General features: G+C 39.4%; 1 protein-coding gene across 6 annotated transcripts in view; it reads right to left on the bottom strand.

Moving 5' to 3' along the window:
* The window catches only part of BCKDHB (branched chain keto acid dehydrogenase E1 subunit beta), a 289,273-nt gene that overhangs the window by 266,834 nt on the left and 3,056 nt on the right, over positions 1-19,383 (bottom strand). For all 6 annotated transcript variants that reach the window (XM_010388536.2, XM_010388534.2, XM_010388535.2 and 3 more), the window contains exons 2-3: positions 2,514-2,591; positions 876-944 (exon numbers count right to left, since the gene is read on the bottom strand). In XM_010388536.2, the coding sequence (XP_010386838.1) occupies positions 876-944; positions 2,514-2,591 (147 nt within the window). The remainder of the gene's footprint in view (positions 1-875; positions 945-2,513; positions 2,592-19,383) is intronic.

Genomic DNA, 19,383 nt, shown 5'->3' with positions numbered 1-19,383 from the left:
AAGATGGACCAAAATACACTCTTATGATTTTAACTGAGTCAAATGAAATTAATAAAAGCAATGTGCAGAAATCAATCACATGCCAATTAAAAGACATCAGCTGGGATAAAACACATAAGAAGGATAATGTGATGGTTCATTATATGTCAACTTGACCAGGCTATGGCACCCAGTTATTAACATTTGGTTAAACACAGGTGTAGACATTGTTGTGAAGGTACTTTTTAGATGTGATTAGCATTTAAATCAGTAGATTTTGAATAAAGCAGATTACCTTTTACAATGTGGGTAGGCTTCATAAAGTCAATATAAGGCCTTAAGAGAAAAGATTGCAGGTTCCCAAGCAAAAAGAAATTCAGCCTCAAGACTAAAATAGAAACCCTGCCTGAGTTTCAGGTCAGCCTGTTTGCCCTGTGGATTTGCCAGCCCCACAAACACATGAGCCAGTTCCTTAAAAACTAAACCCCTCTCCTCTCCCTCTCCCTCTCTCTTCCCGAAAAGATAAAATTTGCATTAATAAAGACCCAACAGGCAGAATCTTGAACTGGAGGCAACGGAATTGAAATTGGCTAAGGCAGGTAGCAATAAAACACCAAAGGTTCTTGGACAGAAGAATGACACAATAAGCAATACATTTAATGATGACTATTTTGGAATCAATTACAGTGTATGTGTAATACGAACTAGATAAGAGGGATATTAGAAGACATTTGAGGAAATATAGGCTAAAGGATTCTGCGGGTGGCGTTGGAAATGAAAAGGAATTCATCTATACAATGAGGATATGACAAAAAATTTAGTAGGTATGTTTTGTATTTTTAAGATCTTTCAGTAAAAGTTTTGTCACAATACTATGCATATAGGTATTTACTTACCATATTTGTCTCGCAAGCCAACAGTGCATCTAAAGACTCCACCAAAGGCAACATCCTCACCAAATATTACTGAAAAACAGTATTTAAATAATACATTTTATTTAATAATTCCTAAATAACACTAACCATGAGAAATAAGTAATTTAAATGTTTACATTTTAATCAAAAAAGAGAAATGGACCATAGATCTATATCAAGGTTTCTCAACTTCTACATTATTGACATTTTAGACTAGATGATTCTTTTGTTGTGAGGGCCTGTCCTGTGCACTGTAGATATATAGTACCATCCCTGGTCTCTACCCACTGGATGACAGTTACTATACACATACACATACATACATACACACACACACACACACACACACACACACACACACACACACACAGTTGAGACAACAGAAAGTGTCTTGGCTTACATTGCTTACATTGTTAAACGTAAAGAGAGTTGTGGGAGTGGGGACTAAGATCACCCCCAGTTGAGAAAGAACCACTGATCTAGAATCTCATTTGTTTTATCCATGAAGAAAATGAGACCAGAGAAGTAGTCTGACCGGCCAAGTCAGAAAGCTAGAGGCAGAACTATGACTCATGCTCCAGACTTCCAGGCCTGTGGTTTTTCCTGAGACACAGTATACAGTAAGTCAGCCATCAGAAGAGCATTCCAAGCTAAGGGAACAGTCACAAATAGGAAAGGAATTTAGACTGTGTGAAGCAGAAAGGAGGCAAGCATGACGGACACAGTGAGCAAGGCAAAGAATGGTGTAGGTGGAAACTGGCAGGAGCTCTAAAATAGAGGGTATTCACAGAGCTGAATGCTAGTCTCATAAATGCACCTAACCAGTGTTTTCGACCATAAGAAAAAACTCACCCTTCTCTATGTTTGAATTTACTCATCTAGTTCAATCATTCGCAAGTAGCATTCAAAACGAATCAAGATCTAATCATCCTTTAGTCCAGCTCTCACTTTTCCCTAAAAAATAATGTTTTTCATTTAATCTTAAAACTACAGATTCTCAGGTGGAAGCCCAACGTATAGTAAACATATATGCACAAACACATATATAAACTGTATATATAGATATATGTTAAATATATGTGTATGTAATACATATATGAAGTAAAGCCAATCAAATTTGAAAACATACAGTGGAAGAACAATTGGTTTGTATCAATAATTTAATAAGATGAAGATTAAGATACTTATAAAATTATATATAAATATTACAATTATTTTCAAAAAATATTACAAGTTGAATGACAATGTATCCCAAAGGGAAGCATAAAATCAAGTCTTCATTTTATAAATAAATAGTTGAATGAAAAGGTATTTTGTTTTTTTCTACATGCCAGAGAAACAGGAGTACACAGTAGGTTTTAATCCAGAAGTTATTAATATAATATCAGGACCACACATACTGTAAGAGAAAGCTGACTAGATGTTAAATATACATGAGAATTAACTGGTAAGAAGTGGACTAATTGCAATTTGATTATTTAGCCCTAATCAGTTGAGTAGGCCTTTGAAAATTTCACGTAGATACAATGTTAACCATTGAGCTCCACATAAATATTTTAAGCAAATCTTCAATTCTGGAATTAACACAGCTACCACAATTCAGGCACAAATCAGGGTTACCTGCAGTAGGATCTTTGGCCAATGAGTTATCCAAGGCACTTGTTATTGACTGGAAAAGATTCATTTTCTGAGTTTGCCCTGTGAAAATCAAAAAAAAAATCATTTCATACATTGTAAAATATGTAAAAACAACCAGTTTCTTAACAGTTAATTACAACAAGAAAGGTATTATGCAAATTGCTGAATTATTTACAATAATACTGTAAGATACAAAAGCAATACAGACCTGTAAAAGCTTGTTAATGGGGAAAATTTTACACATATTAAACACTTTTTTGAAAAAGTATAAAAAAGGAAGAAGGAATATAGCCAAGTGACTAAATATGTATAGACAATAAGACCTATGGAAAGTCAGAAAAGGAGACCAGTCAAAGTGAGTGGTCTGGGAAGAAGCACAGACAGGTGTTACGAACCTAAGCCATCAGGAATGTGCATGACCAGTAGCATGTGTTAAATACGTCAACAACAAATGGTCATGGACCATAAAACAATAAGGAAGGCTAAAGATAAACTTTAGTACCCAGAACTGCTGGAGTTTGGGAAATATCATAATCTTATGCCTAACCACATCATATTTAGTCCTTCTTATTGTCTTATTACTTAAATAGAATATCTGCGTGCCAGTGTCCATCACCTAAATGGATTTTTTGGGAGGAATAAATAAAGCAGTACATGTAATACAACCAGAACAGTACCTGATGTAGCGAGTGCTGAATAAATATTAGCTATTCATTGTTAGATTCTGGACTCTGTCCATGTCCTTCCACCTTCACCTTAGAACTCTTCTGAATGGTATACGAAAGCTTCATTTGATAAACTTCTAAATGTTGGAATTCAGAAACATCATGACATTGGAGCTTTGATTCAAGCCTAGGTGCCGCCCAGTGCCCACAGTCATCCTAAAACTTTAAGTCAACTCCTCTGCAAAAGTACAATTCAGAGCACAGAAAGGCTTCAGACTAAATCTCCTCTGATCCAAAGGCCCACTCTTCATCCTAGTGCCTGATCTACATGCTGGTGGTCACCTTAACACACAACATGCTAATAACAAGTCTTTTCGAAACCTGTTGCTTACCCTGATCACTGCCCACCTAACCTCCATGCTATTCATTAGCCTAATGTGTCTCAACAGTCAAGATCTAATTCCCAGTGTGGGTCACAACAGCTACTGCTGTTGCCTTCAACTGTCTGACCATGGGACATTGGTCACTTGTCCTTTTCCTAGAGACCCATTTTCTTCCCTAGCCCAGCAGTGCTCCACAGCAGGTTCTGACATATGACATCCTTCCTCTTTCCGTTATCCGCCAATACCCCAGCCTTCTGATGTTCTCCCTACTCTGGTATCTAATGTCTCTCTGATCATTTCAACAGTACTGAATGCCTAGGCTTCAGGTCTTGACAATCCCCACTCAGATACGTCCTCTGTCCTCTGTGCCCACAATCATAGCCTGTTTCTACTCTTATACTTGGTGGAGATAATAGGAATTTATTCAAAAATTATTTTATATCACCTGTGGCCAAAGATATACAATCATACCACATGTCCATGATTACTTAAAAATTTATTTTTCTTCAGGCTAGGGTTATATCACTTAATAGATACAGGCATACCTTTTCTTATTGTGCTTCATTTTATTTTGCCCTATAGATACTGCAATTTTTACAAATGGAAACTTTGTAGCAAACCTGTATCAAGCAAGTCTATCAGCATCAGAATCACATTTTGGTAATTCTCACAATATTTCAAACTTTTTCATTACTATTACATCTGTTATCATGATCTGTGATCAATGATCTTTGAGGTTACTAATGTAATTATCTTGGGGTACCACAGCCTTCTGACATTCTGCCATGGCACCCCAAGACAATTACATTAGTAACCTCAATAAATGTTGGGTGTTTTCTCACTGATCCACTGACCAGTCATTCCCCCTTTCTCTCTCCCTTTCTTCAGGCTTCCCTATTCCTTGAGACACAATAATATGAAAACTAGGTCAATTAATATTCCTACAGTGACCTCTAAGTTTTCAAGTGAAAGGAGGAACTGCATATCTCTCACTTTAAATCCTAAGTTAGAAATGACTAAGCTAAGTACGGAAGGCATTCTGAAAGTCCAGAGAATCTGAAAGCTAGGCTTCTTGCACCAAATAGCTTAAAAGTTCTTGAAGAAAATTTAAAGTGTTATTCCAGTGAGCACACAAATGATAAGAAAGCAAAATAGTCTTATTGCTAATATGAAGAAAATTTTAGTGGTCTGATTAGAAAATCAAATCAGATACAACATTCCCTTAAGTTAAAGCCTAATACAGAGCAAGTCTCTAACTCCTTTCAATTCTATGAAAGCTGACAGAGGTGAGGAAGCTGCAGAAGAAAAATCAAAAGCTAGCAGAGCTTGGTTCATGAGATTTAAGAAGAGAAGTCATCTCAGTACATACAACGGCAAAGTGAAGCATAAAGTGCTGATGGAGAAGCTGCAGTAAGTTATCCAGAAGATCCCACTAAAATCATTGATGAAGGCGGCTATGCTAAACAAAAGATTTTTCAGTGGAGACAAAACAGCTTCTATTGGAAGATGCTATCTTGGATTTTCATAGCTAAAGAGGAGAAGTCAATGCCTGGCTTCAAAGGACAGGTGGACTCTTTTGTGAGGGGCTAATGTAGCTGGTGATCTGAAGTTGAAGCCAATGTTCATTTGCCATTCTGAAAGTCCTAGCACCCTTGAGAATTAGGCTAAATCCACTCTGCCTGTTCCCTTTCAGTGAAACAACAAACTCTGAATGATAGCACATCTATTTATATCAGGGTTTCAATCAATGAATCCAGGAGCTGGTTTTTTGAAAAGATCAACAAAATTGATAGACCACTAGCAAGACTAATAAAGAAGAAAAGAGAGAAGAATCAAATAGACGCAATAAAAAATGATAAAGGGGATATCACCACCGATCCCACAGAAATACAAACTACCATCAGAGAATACTATAAACACCTCCATGCAAATAAACTAGAAAATCTAAAATAAATGGATAAATTCCTGGACATATACACCCTCCCAAGACTAAACCAGGAAGAAGTTTAATCTTTGAATAGACCAATAACAGGCTCTGAAATTGAGGCAATAACTAATAGCCTACCAACCAAAAAAAGTCCAGTATCAGACGGATTCACAGCCGAATTCTACCAGAGATACAAAGAAGAGCTGGTACCATCCCTTCCTCTTGAGGGAAGTCAGGGACCCCGAGCAGAGGGTCCAGCTGAAGTCACGGCAGAGGAACATAAATTTTGAAAATTTCAAGGACATTTAACAGTTCCCAAATAATACTTTCATAATATCTTATGCCTGTTTTACTTTAATCTCTTAATCCTGTTATCTTCGTAAGCTCAGGATGTACGTCACCTCAGGACCACTGTGATAATTGTGTTAACTGTACTAACTGATTGTAAAACATGTGTGTTTGAACAATATGAAATCAGTGCACCTTGAAAAATAACAGAATAACAGTGATTTTTAGGGAACAAGGGAAGACAACCATAAGGTCTAACTGCCTGCAGGGTCGGGCAAAAAAAGCCATATGTTTCTTCTTGCAGAGAGCCTATAGACATGCAAGTAGGAGAGATATTGCTAAATTCTTTTCCTAGCAAGAAATATTAATATTAATACCCTGGGAAAGGAATGCATTCCTGGGGGGGAGGTCTATAAACAGCAGCTCTTGGAGTGTCTGTCTTAGGTGGTTGAGATAAGAACTGAGATACGCCCTGGTCTCCTGCAGTACCCTCAGGCTTATTAGAGTGGGGAAAACTCCGCCCTGGTAAATTTGTGGTCAGACCAGTTCTCTGCTCTCAAACACTGTTTTCTGTTGTATAACATGTTTATCAAGAAAATATGTACACAGTTAAACACAGTTCCTTATCAGTAGTTCTGTTTTGCCTTTTGTCCTGTTCCCTCAGAGCTATGTGATCATTATTCTGCTTTTTGCCCTTTGAAGCATGTGATCTTTGTACCAACTCCCTGTTTTACACCCTCTCCCCTTTTGAAACCCTTAATAAAAAACTTGCTGGTTTGAGCCTCCGGTGGGCATCACGGTCCTACCGATACGGGGGTTATGTGATGTCACCCACGGTGGCCCAGCTGTAAAATTCCTCTCTTTGTACTCTTTCTCTTTATTTCTCAGCCAGTCAACACTTATGGAAAATAGAAAGAACCTGCATTGAAATATTGGGGGCGGGTTCCCCCAATACCTTCTGGAACTATTCCAACCAATAGAAAAAGAAGGAATCCTCCCTAATTCATTTTATGAGGCTAACATCATCCTGATACCAAAGCCTGGCAGAGACACAACAAAAAAAGAGAATTTTAGACCAATATCCCTCATGAACATCGATGCGAAAATCCTCAGTAAAATACTGGCAAACCAAATCCAGCAGCACATCAAAAAGCTTATCCACCACAATCAAGTTGGCTTCATCCCTGGGATGCAAGGCTGGTTCAACATATGCAAATCAATAAATGTAATCCATCACATAAACAGAACCAATGACAGAAACCACATGATTATCTCAATAGATGCAGAAAAGGCCTTCAACAAAATTCAACAGCCCTTCATGCTAAAAACTCTCAATAAACTAGGTATCGATGGAACGTATCTCAAAATAATAAGAGCTATTTATGACAAACCCACAGTCAGTATCATACTGAATGGGAAAAAAACTGGAAGCATTCTCTTTGAAAACTGACACAAGACAAGGATGCCCTCTCTCACCACTACTCTCCCAACATAGTGTTGGAAGTTCTGGCCAGGGCAGTCAGGCAAGAGAAAGAAATAAAGGGTATTCAATTAGGAAATGAGGAAGTCAAATTGTCCCTATTTGCAGATGACATGATTGTATATTTAGAAAACCTCATCGTCTCAGCCCAAAAGCTCCTTAAGCTGATAAGCAACTTCAGCAAAGTCTCAGGATACAAAATTAATGTGCAAAAATCACAAGCATTCCTATACGCCAATAAGAGACAAACAGAGAGCCAAATCATGAGTGAACTCCCATTCACAATTGCTACAAAGAGAATAAAATACCTAGGAATCCAACTTACAAGGGATGTGAAGGACCTCTTCAAGGAGAACTACAAAATACTGCTCAACGAAATAAAAGAGTACACAAACAAATGGAAGAATAGTCCATGCTCATTGATAGGAAGAATCAATTATCATGAAAATGGCCATACTGCCCAAGGTAACTTACAGATTCAGTGCCAGCCCCATCAAGCTACCAATGACTTTCTTCACAGAATTGGAAAAAACTGCTTTAAAGTTCATATGGAACAAAAAAGAGCCCACATAGCCAAGATAATCCTAAACAAAAAGAACAAAGCTAAAGCTATCATGCTACATGACTTCAAACTATACTACAAGCATGGTACTGGTACCAAAACAGAGATTATAAACCAATGGAACAGAACAGAGCCCTCAGAAATAATACCACACATCTACAACCATCTGATCTTTGACAAACCTGACAAAAACAAGAAATGGGGAAAGGATTCCCTATTTAATAAATGGTGCTGGGAAAACTGGCTAGCCAGGTGTAGAAAGCTGAAACTGGATCCCTTCCTTACACCTTATACAAAAATCAACTCAAGATGGATTAAAGACTTAAATGTTAGACTTAAAATCATAAAAACCCTAGAAGAAAACCTAGGCAATACCATTCAGGACACAGGTATAGGCAAGGACTCCATGACTGAAACATCAAAAGCAATGGCAACAAAAGCCAAAATAGACAAATGGGATCTACTTAAACCGAAGAGCTTCTGCATGGTAAAAGAAACTACCATCAGAGTGAACAGGCAACCTACAGAATGGGAGAAAATTTTTGCAATTTACCTATCTGACAAAAGGCTAATATCCAGAATCTACAAAGAACTCAAACAAATTTACAAGAAAAAAACAAACCCATCAGAACTTGGGCAAAGAATATGAACAGACATTTCTCAAAAGAAGACATCTGTGCAGCCAACAGAGACATGAAAAAATGCTCATCATCACTGGTCATCAGAGAAATGCAAATCAAAACCACAATGAGATACCATCTCACACCAGTTAGAATGGCGATCATTAAAAAGTCAGGAAACAACAGATGCTGGAGAGGATGTGGAGAAATAGGAACGCTTTTACACTGTTGGTGTGAGTGTAAATTGATGCAACCATTGTGGAAGACAGTGTAGAAATTCCTCAAGGATCTAGAACTAGAATTACCATTTGATCCATCAATCACATTACTGGGTATACATCCAAAGAATTATAAATCATGCTACTATAAAGACATGTGCACACATACATTTACTATGGCACTACTCACAACAGCAAAGACTCGGAACCAACCCAAATGTCTATCAATGATAGACTGGATTAAGAAAATGTGGCACATATACACCATGGGATACTATGCAGCCATGAAAAAGGATGCGTTCATGTCCTTTGCAGGGGACATGGAAGAAGATGGAAACCATCATTCTCAGCAAACGATCACAAGGACAGAAAACCAAACACTGCATTTTCTCAGTCATAAGTGGGAACTGAACAATGAGATCACTTGGACACAGGGCGGGGAACATCACACACCAGGGTCTGTCGGGGATTGGGGGCCTGGGGGAGGAATAGCATTAGGAGAAATACCTGATGTAAATGATGAGTCGATGGGTGCAGCAAACCAACATGGCACATACCTATTTATCAAACCTGCACGTTGTGCACATGTACTCCAGAACTTAAAGTATAATTTTTAAAAATTGGAAAAAAAAGATTAACATTGTTTTCAAGCCTGCTAATACATCAATTCTGTGGCTCACAGATCAAGGAGTAATTTCTACTTTCAAGTCTTATTATTGAAGAAATAAATTTTGTAAGGCTATGTCTGCCATAAATAATGACTCCTCCGATGTTCTGGGCAAGTAAATGAAAATCTTGTGGGAAGGACTGACTATTCTAGATGCCATTTAGAATGTTCATGGTTCATCAAATTTCAAAATGTCAACATTGGCCAGGTGTGGTGGCTCACACTTGAAATCCCAGCACTCTGTGAGGCCAAGCGGGGGTGGATCACTTGAGACCAGAAGTTCAAGGCCAGCCTGGCCAACATGGCGAAACCCCATCCTCTACCAAAAATATAAAAAATTAGCCCAGTGTGGTGGTGCATACCTGTAATCCCAGTTACTCAGGAGGCTGAGGCACAAGAATCACTTGAACCCAGGAGGTGGAGGTTGCAGTGAGCCAAGATTATGCCACTGCACTCCAGCCTGGGTGATAGAGTGAGACTCTGTCTCAAAAAATAGTAACAAATAAGTCAACATTTTCAGGAGCTTGAAATAAATTGATTCCAACTCTCATGGATTACTTCATTCATTCATTCATTCATTTATTTTATTTTATTTATTTATTTTTTCTTTTGCAACCTCCACCTCCTGGGTTCAACCAATTCTCATGCCACAGCCACCCCAGGGATTACAGGCTGCTAATTTTTTTGTATGTTTCATAGAGCCCAGTTCTCGCCATGTTGCCCAGTCTGGTCTCAAATTCCTGAGCTCAGATGATCTGCCAGCCTTGGCCTCCCAAAATGGTAGGATTACAGGCATGAGCCACCATGCCCAGCCTCACGGATGACTTTGAGGGATTCAAAACTTCAGAGGAGAATGTAATTGCAGACATGGTAGAAATAGCAAGAGAACTAGAAGTGCAGCCTGAAGATGTGACTGAATTGCTACAATCTCATGATAAAACTTTAATGGATGAGGAGTTGTTCTTTACGGATGCAACCTAAAGAACTCAAAGAAAGTGGAGTCTTGAGATGGAATCTCTTACTTTCTATGAATTCAAAAAAAGTGGATCCTTGAGATGAAATCTATTACTGATGAAGATGCCATGAACACTGTTGAAATGACAACAAAGGACTTTGAATATTACATAAACTTAGCTGATAAAGAAGTGGCAGGGATTGGGAGAATTGATTTCAATTCTGAAAAAAAGTTCTACTGTGGTAAAATGCTACCAAACAGCATCACATGTTACAGAGAAATCTGCCATGAAAGGAAGATTCTATCAATGCAGCAAACTTCATTGTTCTTTTTTTTATTTTAATGAAGTTGCCACAGCCACCACAACCTTCAGCAACCACTACTCTGATCAGTCAGTAGCTATCAACATCAAGGCAACACCCTCCACCAGCAAAAAGATTATGACTTGCCAAAGTTTCAGATGATAGTTGGCAATTTTTATTGATAAAGTATTTCTTAATTAAAGTATGTACACTGATCTTTTAGATATAATGCTATTGCACACTTACTAGACTACAGTACAATGTAAATATGTTTATATGCACTGGGAAACCAATACATTTGTGTGACTCACTTTATTGTAATATTCACTATATTGCAATATTCATTTTATTGTAGTGGTCTGGACCCAAACCCACAACATGTCCGAGGTATGCCTGTACTTTCCTTAAATCCTTCTTGATTTTATAAATATTCTTCAAGTATTTATTGGTGCCCAGCTTCAGAAGATAATAGTTTTGGGTAAACATTTTTCCCAATCACAGTGACATTCCCACTGACTCTCCTGCTGCATACATTTCATAAAGTAAGATCTTGACTTGTCTATGAGGATTTCCATAGTTAAGAACCTAGCCAGAATAAAAATGTGCTGAGACCACCTCGGTCGGGGAGACCCTAACCCAGCACAGCAAGAGGAATTAAAGACACACACACAGAAATATAGAGGTGTGGAGTGGGAAATCAGGGGTCTCACAGCCTTCAGAGCTGAGAGCCTCGAACAGAGATTTACCCATATATTTATTGACAGCAAGCCAGTGATAAGCCTTGTTTCTATAGATTATAGATTAACTAAAAGTATTCCTTACAGGAAACAAAAGGCATAGGCTCTGGCTAGTTATCTGCAGCAGGAGCATGCCCTTAAGGCACAGATCGCTCATGCTATTGTTTGTGGTTTAAGAACGCATTTGAGCAGTTTTCCGCCCTGAGTGGGCCAGGTGTTCCTTGCCCTCATTCTGGTAAACCCACAACCTTCCAGCATGGGCGTCACGGCCGTCACAAACATGTCACAGTGCTGCAGAGATTTTGTTTACGGCCGGTTTTGGGGCCAGTTTATGGCCAGATTTGGGGGCCTACTCCAACAAAATGTCTAAATATCCAAGTTGCTATTTATTTCAAGTCTGCTGACCATTCATTAATACTGAATGACATGACATCTTATTGCACTCACGCTTAGCAAGTTATTAATAGGGAGGAAGCAAAGACTTTAATAATAAAAATCATACAAAGTAAACATTTAAATTATTTCTTGATAACCACAAAGAATCTATTCGTCTTGTATAAAATAATTTACCAGTAAGGGTATTTAAAGGTAATTATTTCCATGTGAACACCTAAACTTTCACTCCTGAATAGTTTTTCAAATAGATTCAAAATTTTAGGGTTTTGGATTAATTGCTATTCTACCAGATACTTTTCTAAGTTTTAAATGAAAAATTTTAATGGAACAACATTTACTTTTCAATTTAAAGTTACAGCATGATTTGTGGACAAGGCAAGAAGAAATCACAAGTTATTCACAGGTAAGATTTTTTAAATATGTATTTTCCTTAGAGTTATTTATTCTCCTAGAGGTTACATCAAAGACTATTGATAGACTATGCTTATGTCTGCCATAGTAAGATAAACCTACCTACAGTATGTGCTAACCAAAGCTGTACTACTGGTAAGACTGTTAAAAAATAATCTATATACATCACTAAAAATGTATTAAGCACAGCTACCAAATTATGCAATCACACAGTATTAATACATGACCGCTACATTTTAAAACCAGACTGGTAATTCTTTTTCAACATAAAAAGGTATAGCAAAACAAACAACAAAATACAGCAGCACACTTTCTCCTAAATCAAGGATGCAAGTTAATGGTTGCCCATTGTTAAAACAGGGCTCTGTGGCTGGCATTGAGTTGTTTACTTGAAAGTGTACTAGGTAAAGAATCATGAATATGCAGGTCATCAGCACTGCTGAAAAAATAAGGTGACCTATAGGCAGAATGTAAAGATCATAATGGAACATAAGCTCCAAAAGGATTGGTATCCTTAAATGCTTTTCATCAGAGCTGTGTCTTCAGTGCTCAAACAGGGCCTGACATGTAAGAGGTGCTAAGTAAATATTAGTTGAATGAATGAATGAACAAACACATGCAAACACTGTTTCAATAAAGGTTTAAGGAAACTAAAAGAAAAATGTTAACCAACAACTTAAAGAGAAAGAAATGTGTAAGCAAAAAGACCTACCAATGTCACATTCAAAGACAAACTGCAGAAGGAGGGGGGCAAATGAGAGGTGTTATTTCATCAACAGTGTGATGGGGTAGGTCTTTAATAACTATGCAGTATGCAGTAGCATAAAAGGGAGAGAGAAGCCTCCCACAGGGATAGAGCATCTGAGGAAAAGGGCAAATGTCAGCAATCTCCAGAAATAAATAAGGCCAAGAGCAGAGCACATGGTCAGTGAGTGTATTTATAGCTTAGATCCAAACACATAAAAATATACAGCTATGATACAGAAAATTAGAGACTACTTGCAGAAAGTGAAGATTGTGCCAATACGTTCGGCACTGGCTTTCCACTGTGCTGCCTAGTTATTGATATAGACCTGTGTGTTACAGCACATCCTTATCATATTCCTCTTAGAAACCCCAGCATTGGGAGGCCGAGGCGGGTGGATCACGAGGTCAGGAGATTGAGACCATCCTTGCTAACACGGTAAAACCCCATCTCTACTAAAAATACAAAAAATTAGCCAGGCATGGTGGCAGGCGCTTGTAGTTCCAGCTACTTGGGAGGCTGAGGCAGGAGTATGGCGAGAACCTGGGAGGCGGAGCTTACAGTGAGCCAAGATCTCGCCACTGCACTCCAGCCTGGGTGACCGAGTGAGACTCTGTCTCAAAAAAAAAAAAAAAAGAAACCCCAGCATTTATCACAGTGTCTGACACACAAGTGACAATCAGTATATGCCTACTGAAGCATGATGAATGATGTCAATGAAACAATTTGGCACTAATTCACATCATGAAATAACAGGATACATAAGAAACTACCTGTTTTCCCCAACAAAACCTCTATCCTCCCTCCAGATACCCTGTTCTCCAGGAATCCCTTTCTATTGGCCAGGCATGTACCTCTATCTTATTCTCAACTCTACTGAAGAGTTAGCCAGCATCTACTTCATAAAATAACATTGAGGGAGAATCCAAATGTCAGGGACAGAACATTTTGTATTAAAATGTAAATGGGCCAGGCACAGTAGTGCATGACTATAGTCCCAACTACTCAGGAGGCTGAGGCAGGAGGATCACTTGAGCCCAGGAGAGTTCAGGGTTGTAGTACATGATGATTGTGGCTGTGAAGAGCCACTGCACTTCAGGCTGGGCAACACAGCAAGACCCCTTCTCTTAAAAAAAAAAAATGAAGTGAAAGATCCATAAATGCAATTGCCTTTGAAAGGTGCCAGTGCATATCACATATCCATGATAAGAAAGGAAGTAAATGGTATTGGCAGAGGATGAGGAAGGGTCAACTAACGACAACAAAAGTGAGAGGAACAGAGGTGTAAAGTTGAAGAGGCTATGTCTAGAGTCCCTGGGTTGCCCCATCTCAGGGCACCTGGTAACTTCTGTCAAGAAACAATGGTGCTTCCCTTCCTTTAAGCTGGCTCCTCTACTCAATCTCTAAGTGGTTTTAAAACCCCTTTATATGTTGGTGACTGCCAAATTGTTATCTCCAACCCAGCCAGGCCTCTCCTCTGAACTCCTGACTTTTATATCCAACAGTCAATAGTTCTCCACTTGAGTTTCTTGAGCTTTTCAATAAGCACAAAACTGAACTCGTGTCAGCTCCCAAAACTAATCTTTTCCACCTTAGCAAACAGCACTACCCTCCACCCAGGTTCCCGATCCACAAACCAGTAAGGTATCTTCAATGTCTTCCTTTTATTCATCCTTCACATCCAACCTATCAAATCCTCCTTCCAAAATATACCTTAAATCTAGCAGCACTAGCCAGGCATGGTGGCTCATGCCTTTTATCCCAGCACTTTGGGATGCCAAAGCAAGAGGACTGCTTGAGCTCAGGAGTTCAAGACCAGCCTGGGCAACATGGTGAAACCCCAGCTCTACAAAAAACTACAAAAAATTACCCAGGCATGGTGGTGCATGCCTGTAGTCCCAGCTACCCTGGAGGCTGAGTATGAGGATCACCTAAGCCCGGAAAGTAGAGGCTGCAGTGAGCTATGATTGAGCCACTGCACTCCAGCCTAGACAACAGAGTAAGACCCTGTATTTAAAAAAAAAAGAAAGAAAGAAAGAAAGAAATCTAGCACTACCATATTCTATTCCAGAGCTTGCCATTTATTTCCTTTGAGGCAGAATAGGGTCTGGAGGCAGGGAAGCTAAGGTCAACTCATGCTAACTTCCTAGAACTAAATCAAAAGGAAAACCCCAACTTTCCATGCCCAAGTAACAAAAGGACCAGAGGCTACTCCCTTTGCAATCCTCCTGTCCCTTTTCTGCGTGGCAGATGAAAAATTTCAAAGTACGTTTGATTGATCCCCTCCCACAACCAATCAGGCTAGTCATGGGCCAAGTCTTTATTTGCATAGGAGTATAACTTTGTAACTTCACTTCAGACTCTGAAAGGTTGCTTTCTGCGACCGGTTAGACATTTGCATAGGGTGTAACTTTGTAACTTCACTTCAGCTTCTGATTGGTTGCGGAAAGTGACCAACCCGGGAAAATTCTGTAACCTGCACTCTTCAGCCACTTGCTCCAGTAGTCTCCTACCCTGTGGAGTGTACTTTTCATTTTCAATAAATCTCTGCTTTTGTTGCTTCATTTTTACCTTGCTTTCTTTGTGCCTTTGTCCAATTCTTTGTTCAAAATGCCAAGAACCTGGACATCCTCCACCAGTAATGTATTTTGGTAAGCCAGACAGGAGGTAAGCCCAAAACTGGAGATTTATTTTTCTTCTCCTTTTCTTCTCTGCTCCATACAGGGAAATGCTTTTTCTCTCCTTTCCCTTTCCAACTTGGGCCCTTCAGCAGACAGTGCCTAAGCAAAGAGGCAACTGCAGGTTTCTGACCGGCCACTCTCCAGTGAAATCGAGAGTTTTCTCTGTGGAAGCACCTGACCACCACCACTCAGTTTGGGTGAGAGGCCTGAGTCCTTTTCTTTTTTTCTTTTTCAGTCTTTCAGTGGCCATTTCCTAGTAGTTCCTTGATAATTGTGGGCAACTAGCCATGGCCACTTTCCAATGTTACCTGAAGGCCAAGGGAAATAGCTGCCCATACCAGGAGGGGGAAGGGGAGGACTCCTTTCTATATTTTCCGGCTATAGTCCCTGATCCCTACATGTGTTGCAATTAGCCACGGCAGCTCATCCAGTATGAATTCACACATGTTTCAGGTGACTTAAACTTCGTTTTCTTATGCTAAATTCTCCCACAGCGTTCTTATGCCAAATTATCCTATAGAGTTAACCAGTAATGGCAAACATTAATGTCTCTTAGGAGTTTTGACCTTTCTCCTAGTCTATCTATTTGACTTGCTAAGGACAAAAGAAATGCACCCAGCCTCCGGTTCCTATCATTAAAGTTCATGGCTATCACTCTAGTGGAATGGGAAGCAAGGGAAAGCATGGCCTTATCAAATTATAAGTATGCTACAAGTTGAGGCTTTCAACAAGGAACAAAACGAAGTTCATAGTAGGCCATCACCTCTGGAGGGATAACATACAAAGCAGCACCTATGCCCAACTAAAGTCAGAGACGTCTGACACTCTAAGATTGGACCCCAAAGGGGAACACCCCGGGGGATCCAACTCCAGACCTGAACCTCTCCAAAGGGGACACCCTCGGCAGAGGTTCTGAGGTCTAATACAAAGGCCTCCTTGGAATTTTCTCTAGCAGGTGACAATGGGACAGTTTGGACACTCTTGGGGCTTGTTTGTTGCTGCAGCAGTTGGACTGTGTTCTGGTCATTGTTTGTGTGTGTTTGATATAGTCATGGGAAATAAGGATTCAGTAAACTTGACACTCTTTTGCAATACTGTTTGGCCCAGTATTGCTTGGAGTTCTGGAGTTTGCTGTTGAATGGGAAGGTAGGATGGAGGTGCATGTATCCAGGCTTTTGTGCTGCTGTTCTAAGTCTGGTCGGCCTAGTTAGCATGTGATGTTCTCTTTTGGTGCTGTTTGGCCCCAGTGTTTGGAGTCTGGGGAGGTTTGGCCTTTAAAAATCAAACTACCAAAGAAACTGCTTGACCTGAAATTTTGGTTCACAGCCTTCACTGGATTACTCATTGGGTCAAACAGTAAAACCACTGGGCTTATATTGCTATCTCATGGCTAGAGTTCCAAGGTAAAAGCTATTGGATCTTCATTTGTGTTTGTATATACATGTCTAGATGTGTTTATTTGTATGTACACTTATTGTTATCTGTTGTGTCTATTACTGGCTTATTATTATTATTGGCTTATAATTAAGGAGCACTCATAAATTAAGTAAATAAGTTTAAGCAATTTTCAAGTTCACATGACTTAAGTATAACTTTACTAAACAAGCTGGCACTAGAGTACTTACTGGTCATGTGCCTAGAGTGAATTTCTTCATTGCACAGTATGTATGGTGATACTGGTGGAATTAAGGATATTGAGTTGTGTATCAGGAATAAAATATTCATTATGTGGATTTCTGGGGGGCTCTGGGTAACACTGTAGCCCCCAGGTAGACTAAGTAGCAAAAATGTAGGGATGGTTTCCTGTTTATTTGTTTTTGCTTCTAATTTTCATTTGTTTGCTATTTGTTCTCCTTTGGGTTTTACTTGTATATGCATATATATAAAACCATATATAGAACTATAGACATTTTTTAGTTTCTAGTGGAGGCTTTTATTTGGTTCTGAGAATAGTTATTTTGTTTCCTGTGAATTTCCAGCAAGTCATCATGTGTTCTATTTATCTGGAATTCCTAGGCTACCTATTTCAGGCCTGCAGGAATTGATGGAGAACATCAGCCACTTGGAATTTGGTTGATTTGGCTTGCCTCTGATAATCTGGACAGCAAAGGCTCGTGCTTCAAATGCAAGAAAATCGAGAATTGGATAAAGGACTGTATTAAGCCCCTGCCAGTCCCCTGCCAAAAATGTGAGGGCATCAGTTATGACCCCCGGCGTTGGAAGATTGACTGGCCCTGCTCCCACCAAGGGGTTCAATAAGGCAAAACTCTAGCAGTGCAAAAAGAGAAATCAGATGAAGACTGAAGCGGCCCAGGGTCTTCCTCACTGCCCCTGTTCAGGAACATCATAATTACTACTGAGGAGCCCCCAGGTAACTCTGGATGTCATGGGCACCCAAATTCAGTTTCTTTTCGATACAAATTCAGTTTCTTTCCTTACTGCTTATGTAGGAAAACTTTCCTCCCAGTCCACGACCATTATGGGAATGGAAGGAAAGCCACAAATAAGATCCTTTACTCCTCCTTTGATTTGTCAATTTGAGAAATAATCTTCCAACAGGAGTTTCTAGTAGTACCAAGCTGCCCAGTCCCCCTGTTGGAAAGAGATGTTATGGTTAAAATAGGGGCACTACTACAATTTAAGCATTATCTGGTGAAATTGCTAATAGTCAAAAATACAGACACTGTCCCAGATCACATTAATAAGCAGGTTAACACACTGGCATGGTATACTGGAAAACCAGGGAAGGCTAAAACAGCAGTGCCAGTCAAAATACAGCTTAAAGACCCCTAGCTATTTATAATCGAAAACAATACCCAATTAAGCTGGAAGCAAGAAAAGGCCAAGCATCCACAGCTGAGGTATTACTTACCCATGGGCTCTTAAGACCCATTGGTGGGTCCACCCATTGGTGGTAGATCCATATACCCTCCTGGCTCAGGTGCCAAGGGATGCTAAATGGTTCTCAGTCCTAGACCTAAAAGATGCTTCCTTTTCCATTCCTCTGGCCCCAGAATCCCAATACCTTTTTGTCTTTGAATGGGAAAATCCTAATACCAGAGAAAAACAAGTATACTTGGACAGTTCTCCCTCAGGGTTTTCAGGATAGCCCCCATTGCTTTGCCTGGGCCTTAGAGAGGTATCTGAGGGGTCTGCAATTAAGAAATGGGAGTATACTCCAGTATACAGATGACCTTCTTATGTGTAGCTCAACCCTGGATGAAAATACTACAAAAAATTTGAATTTCCTGGCAGACAGTGGATACAAGATGTCCAAAAAGAAGGTTCAGATTACCCTCTGACAGGTCCATAATCACATCCTTAACAGCTAGCAGAGAGTCTGGCATCCAGGAGAAAATAAAAATGCATAGAATGACTGAACAAACAAACTCACATCCACACAATGCCCAAGAATCAGGGGCATGGAGAAGCCAAGATGAACTGTTCTCAGAGAACAACACAGTGTAATAAAGGGAGCAAACATGCCAGCATAAAGCAGCATTAAGTGTCACCAACTCAGAGTCTAATCTGACTACCTCCTGTTTCAGCAGTACCTTTTATATGTCAAAACAACCAAAATAAAAGAATGGAAAGTATTTGCAGCACATGTGAAAGGCAGAAAGTTAGTATCTTCTTTAATATTTTTTAATAGACAAAAATCTTAGTATATAAGTAGTGTGGGAGGCTTTGGAGTCAGACACCTCAGGATTCAAACTCTGGCTCTGCTATTTACCAGACTTGGGCAATACTAACATTTCTGAGCCTCAATTTTCTCATCTTTAAAATGAGCATAATATTGTCTACCTCACAAGGTT

This window comes from Rhinopithecus roxellana, chromosome 4 (genome assembly GCF_007565055.1).
Source record: "Rhinopithecus roxellana isolate Shanxi Qingling chromosome 4, ASM756505v1, whole genome shotgun sequence".
NCBI lineage: Eukaryota > Metazoa > Chordata > Mammalia > Primates > Cercopithecidae > Rhinopithecus > Rhinopithecus roxellana.
The sequence above is the reverse complement of the archived record's forward strand: the minus strand, read 5'-3'. Positions and strand labels throughout refer to the sequence as shown.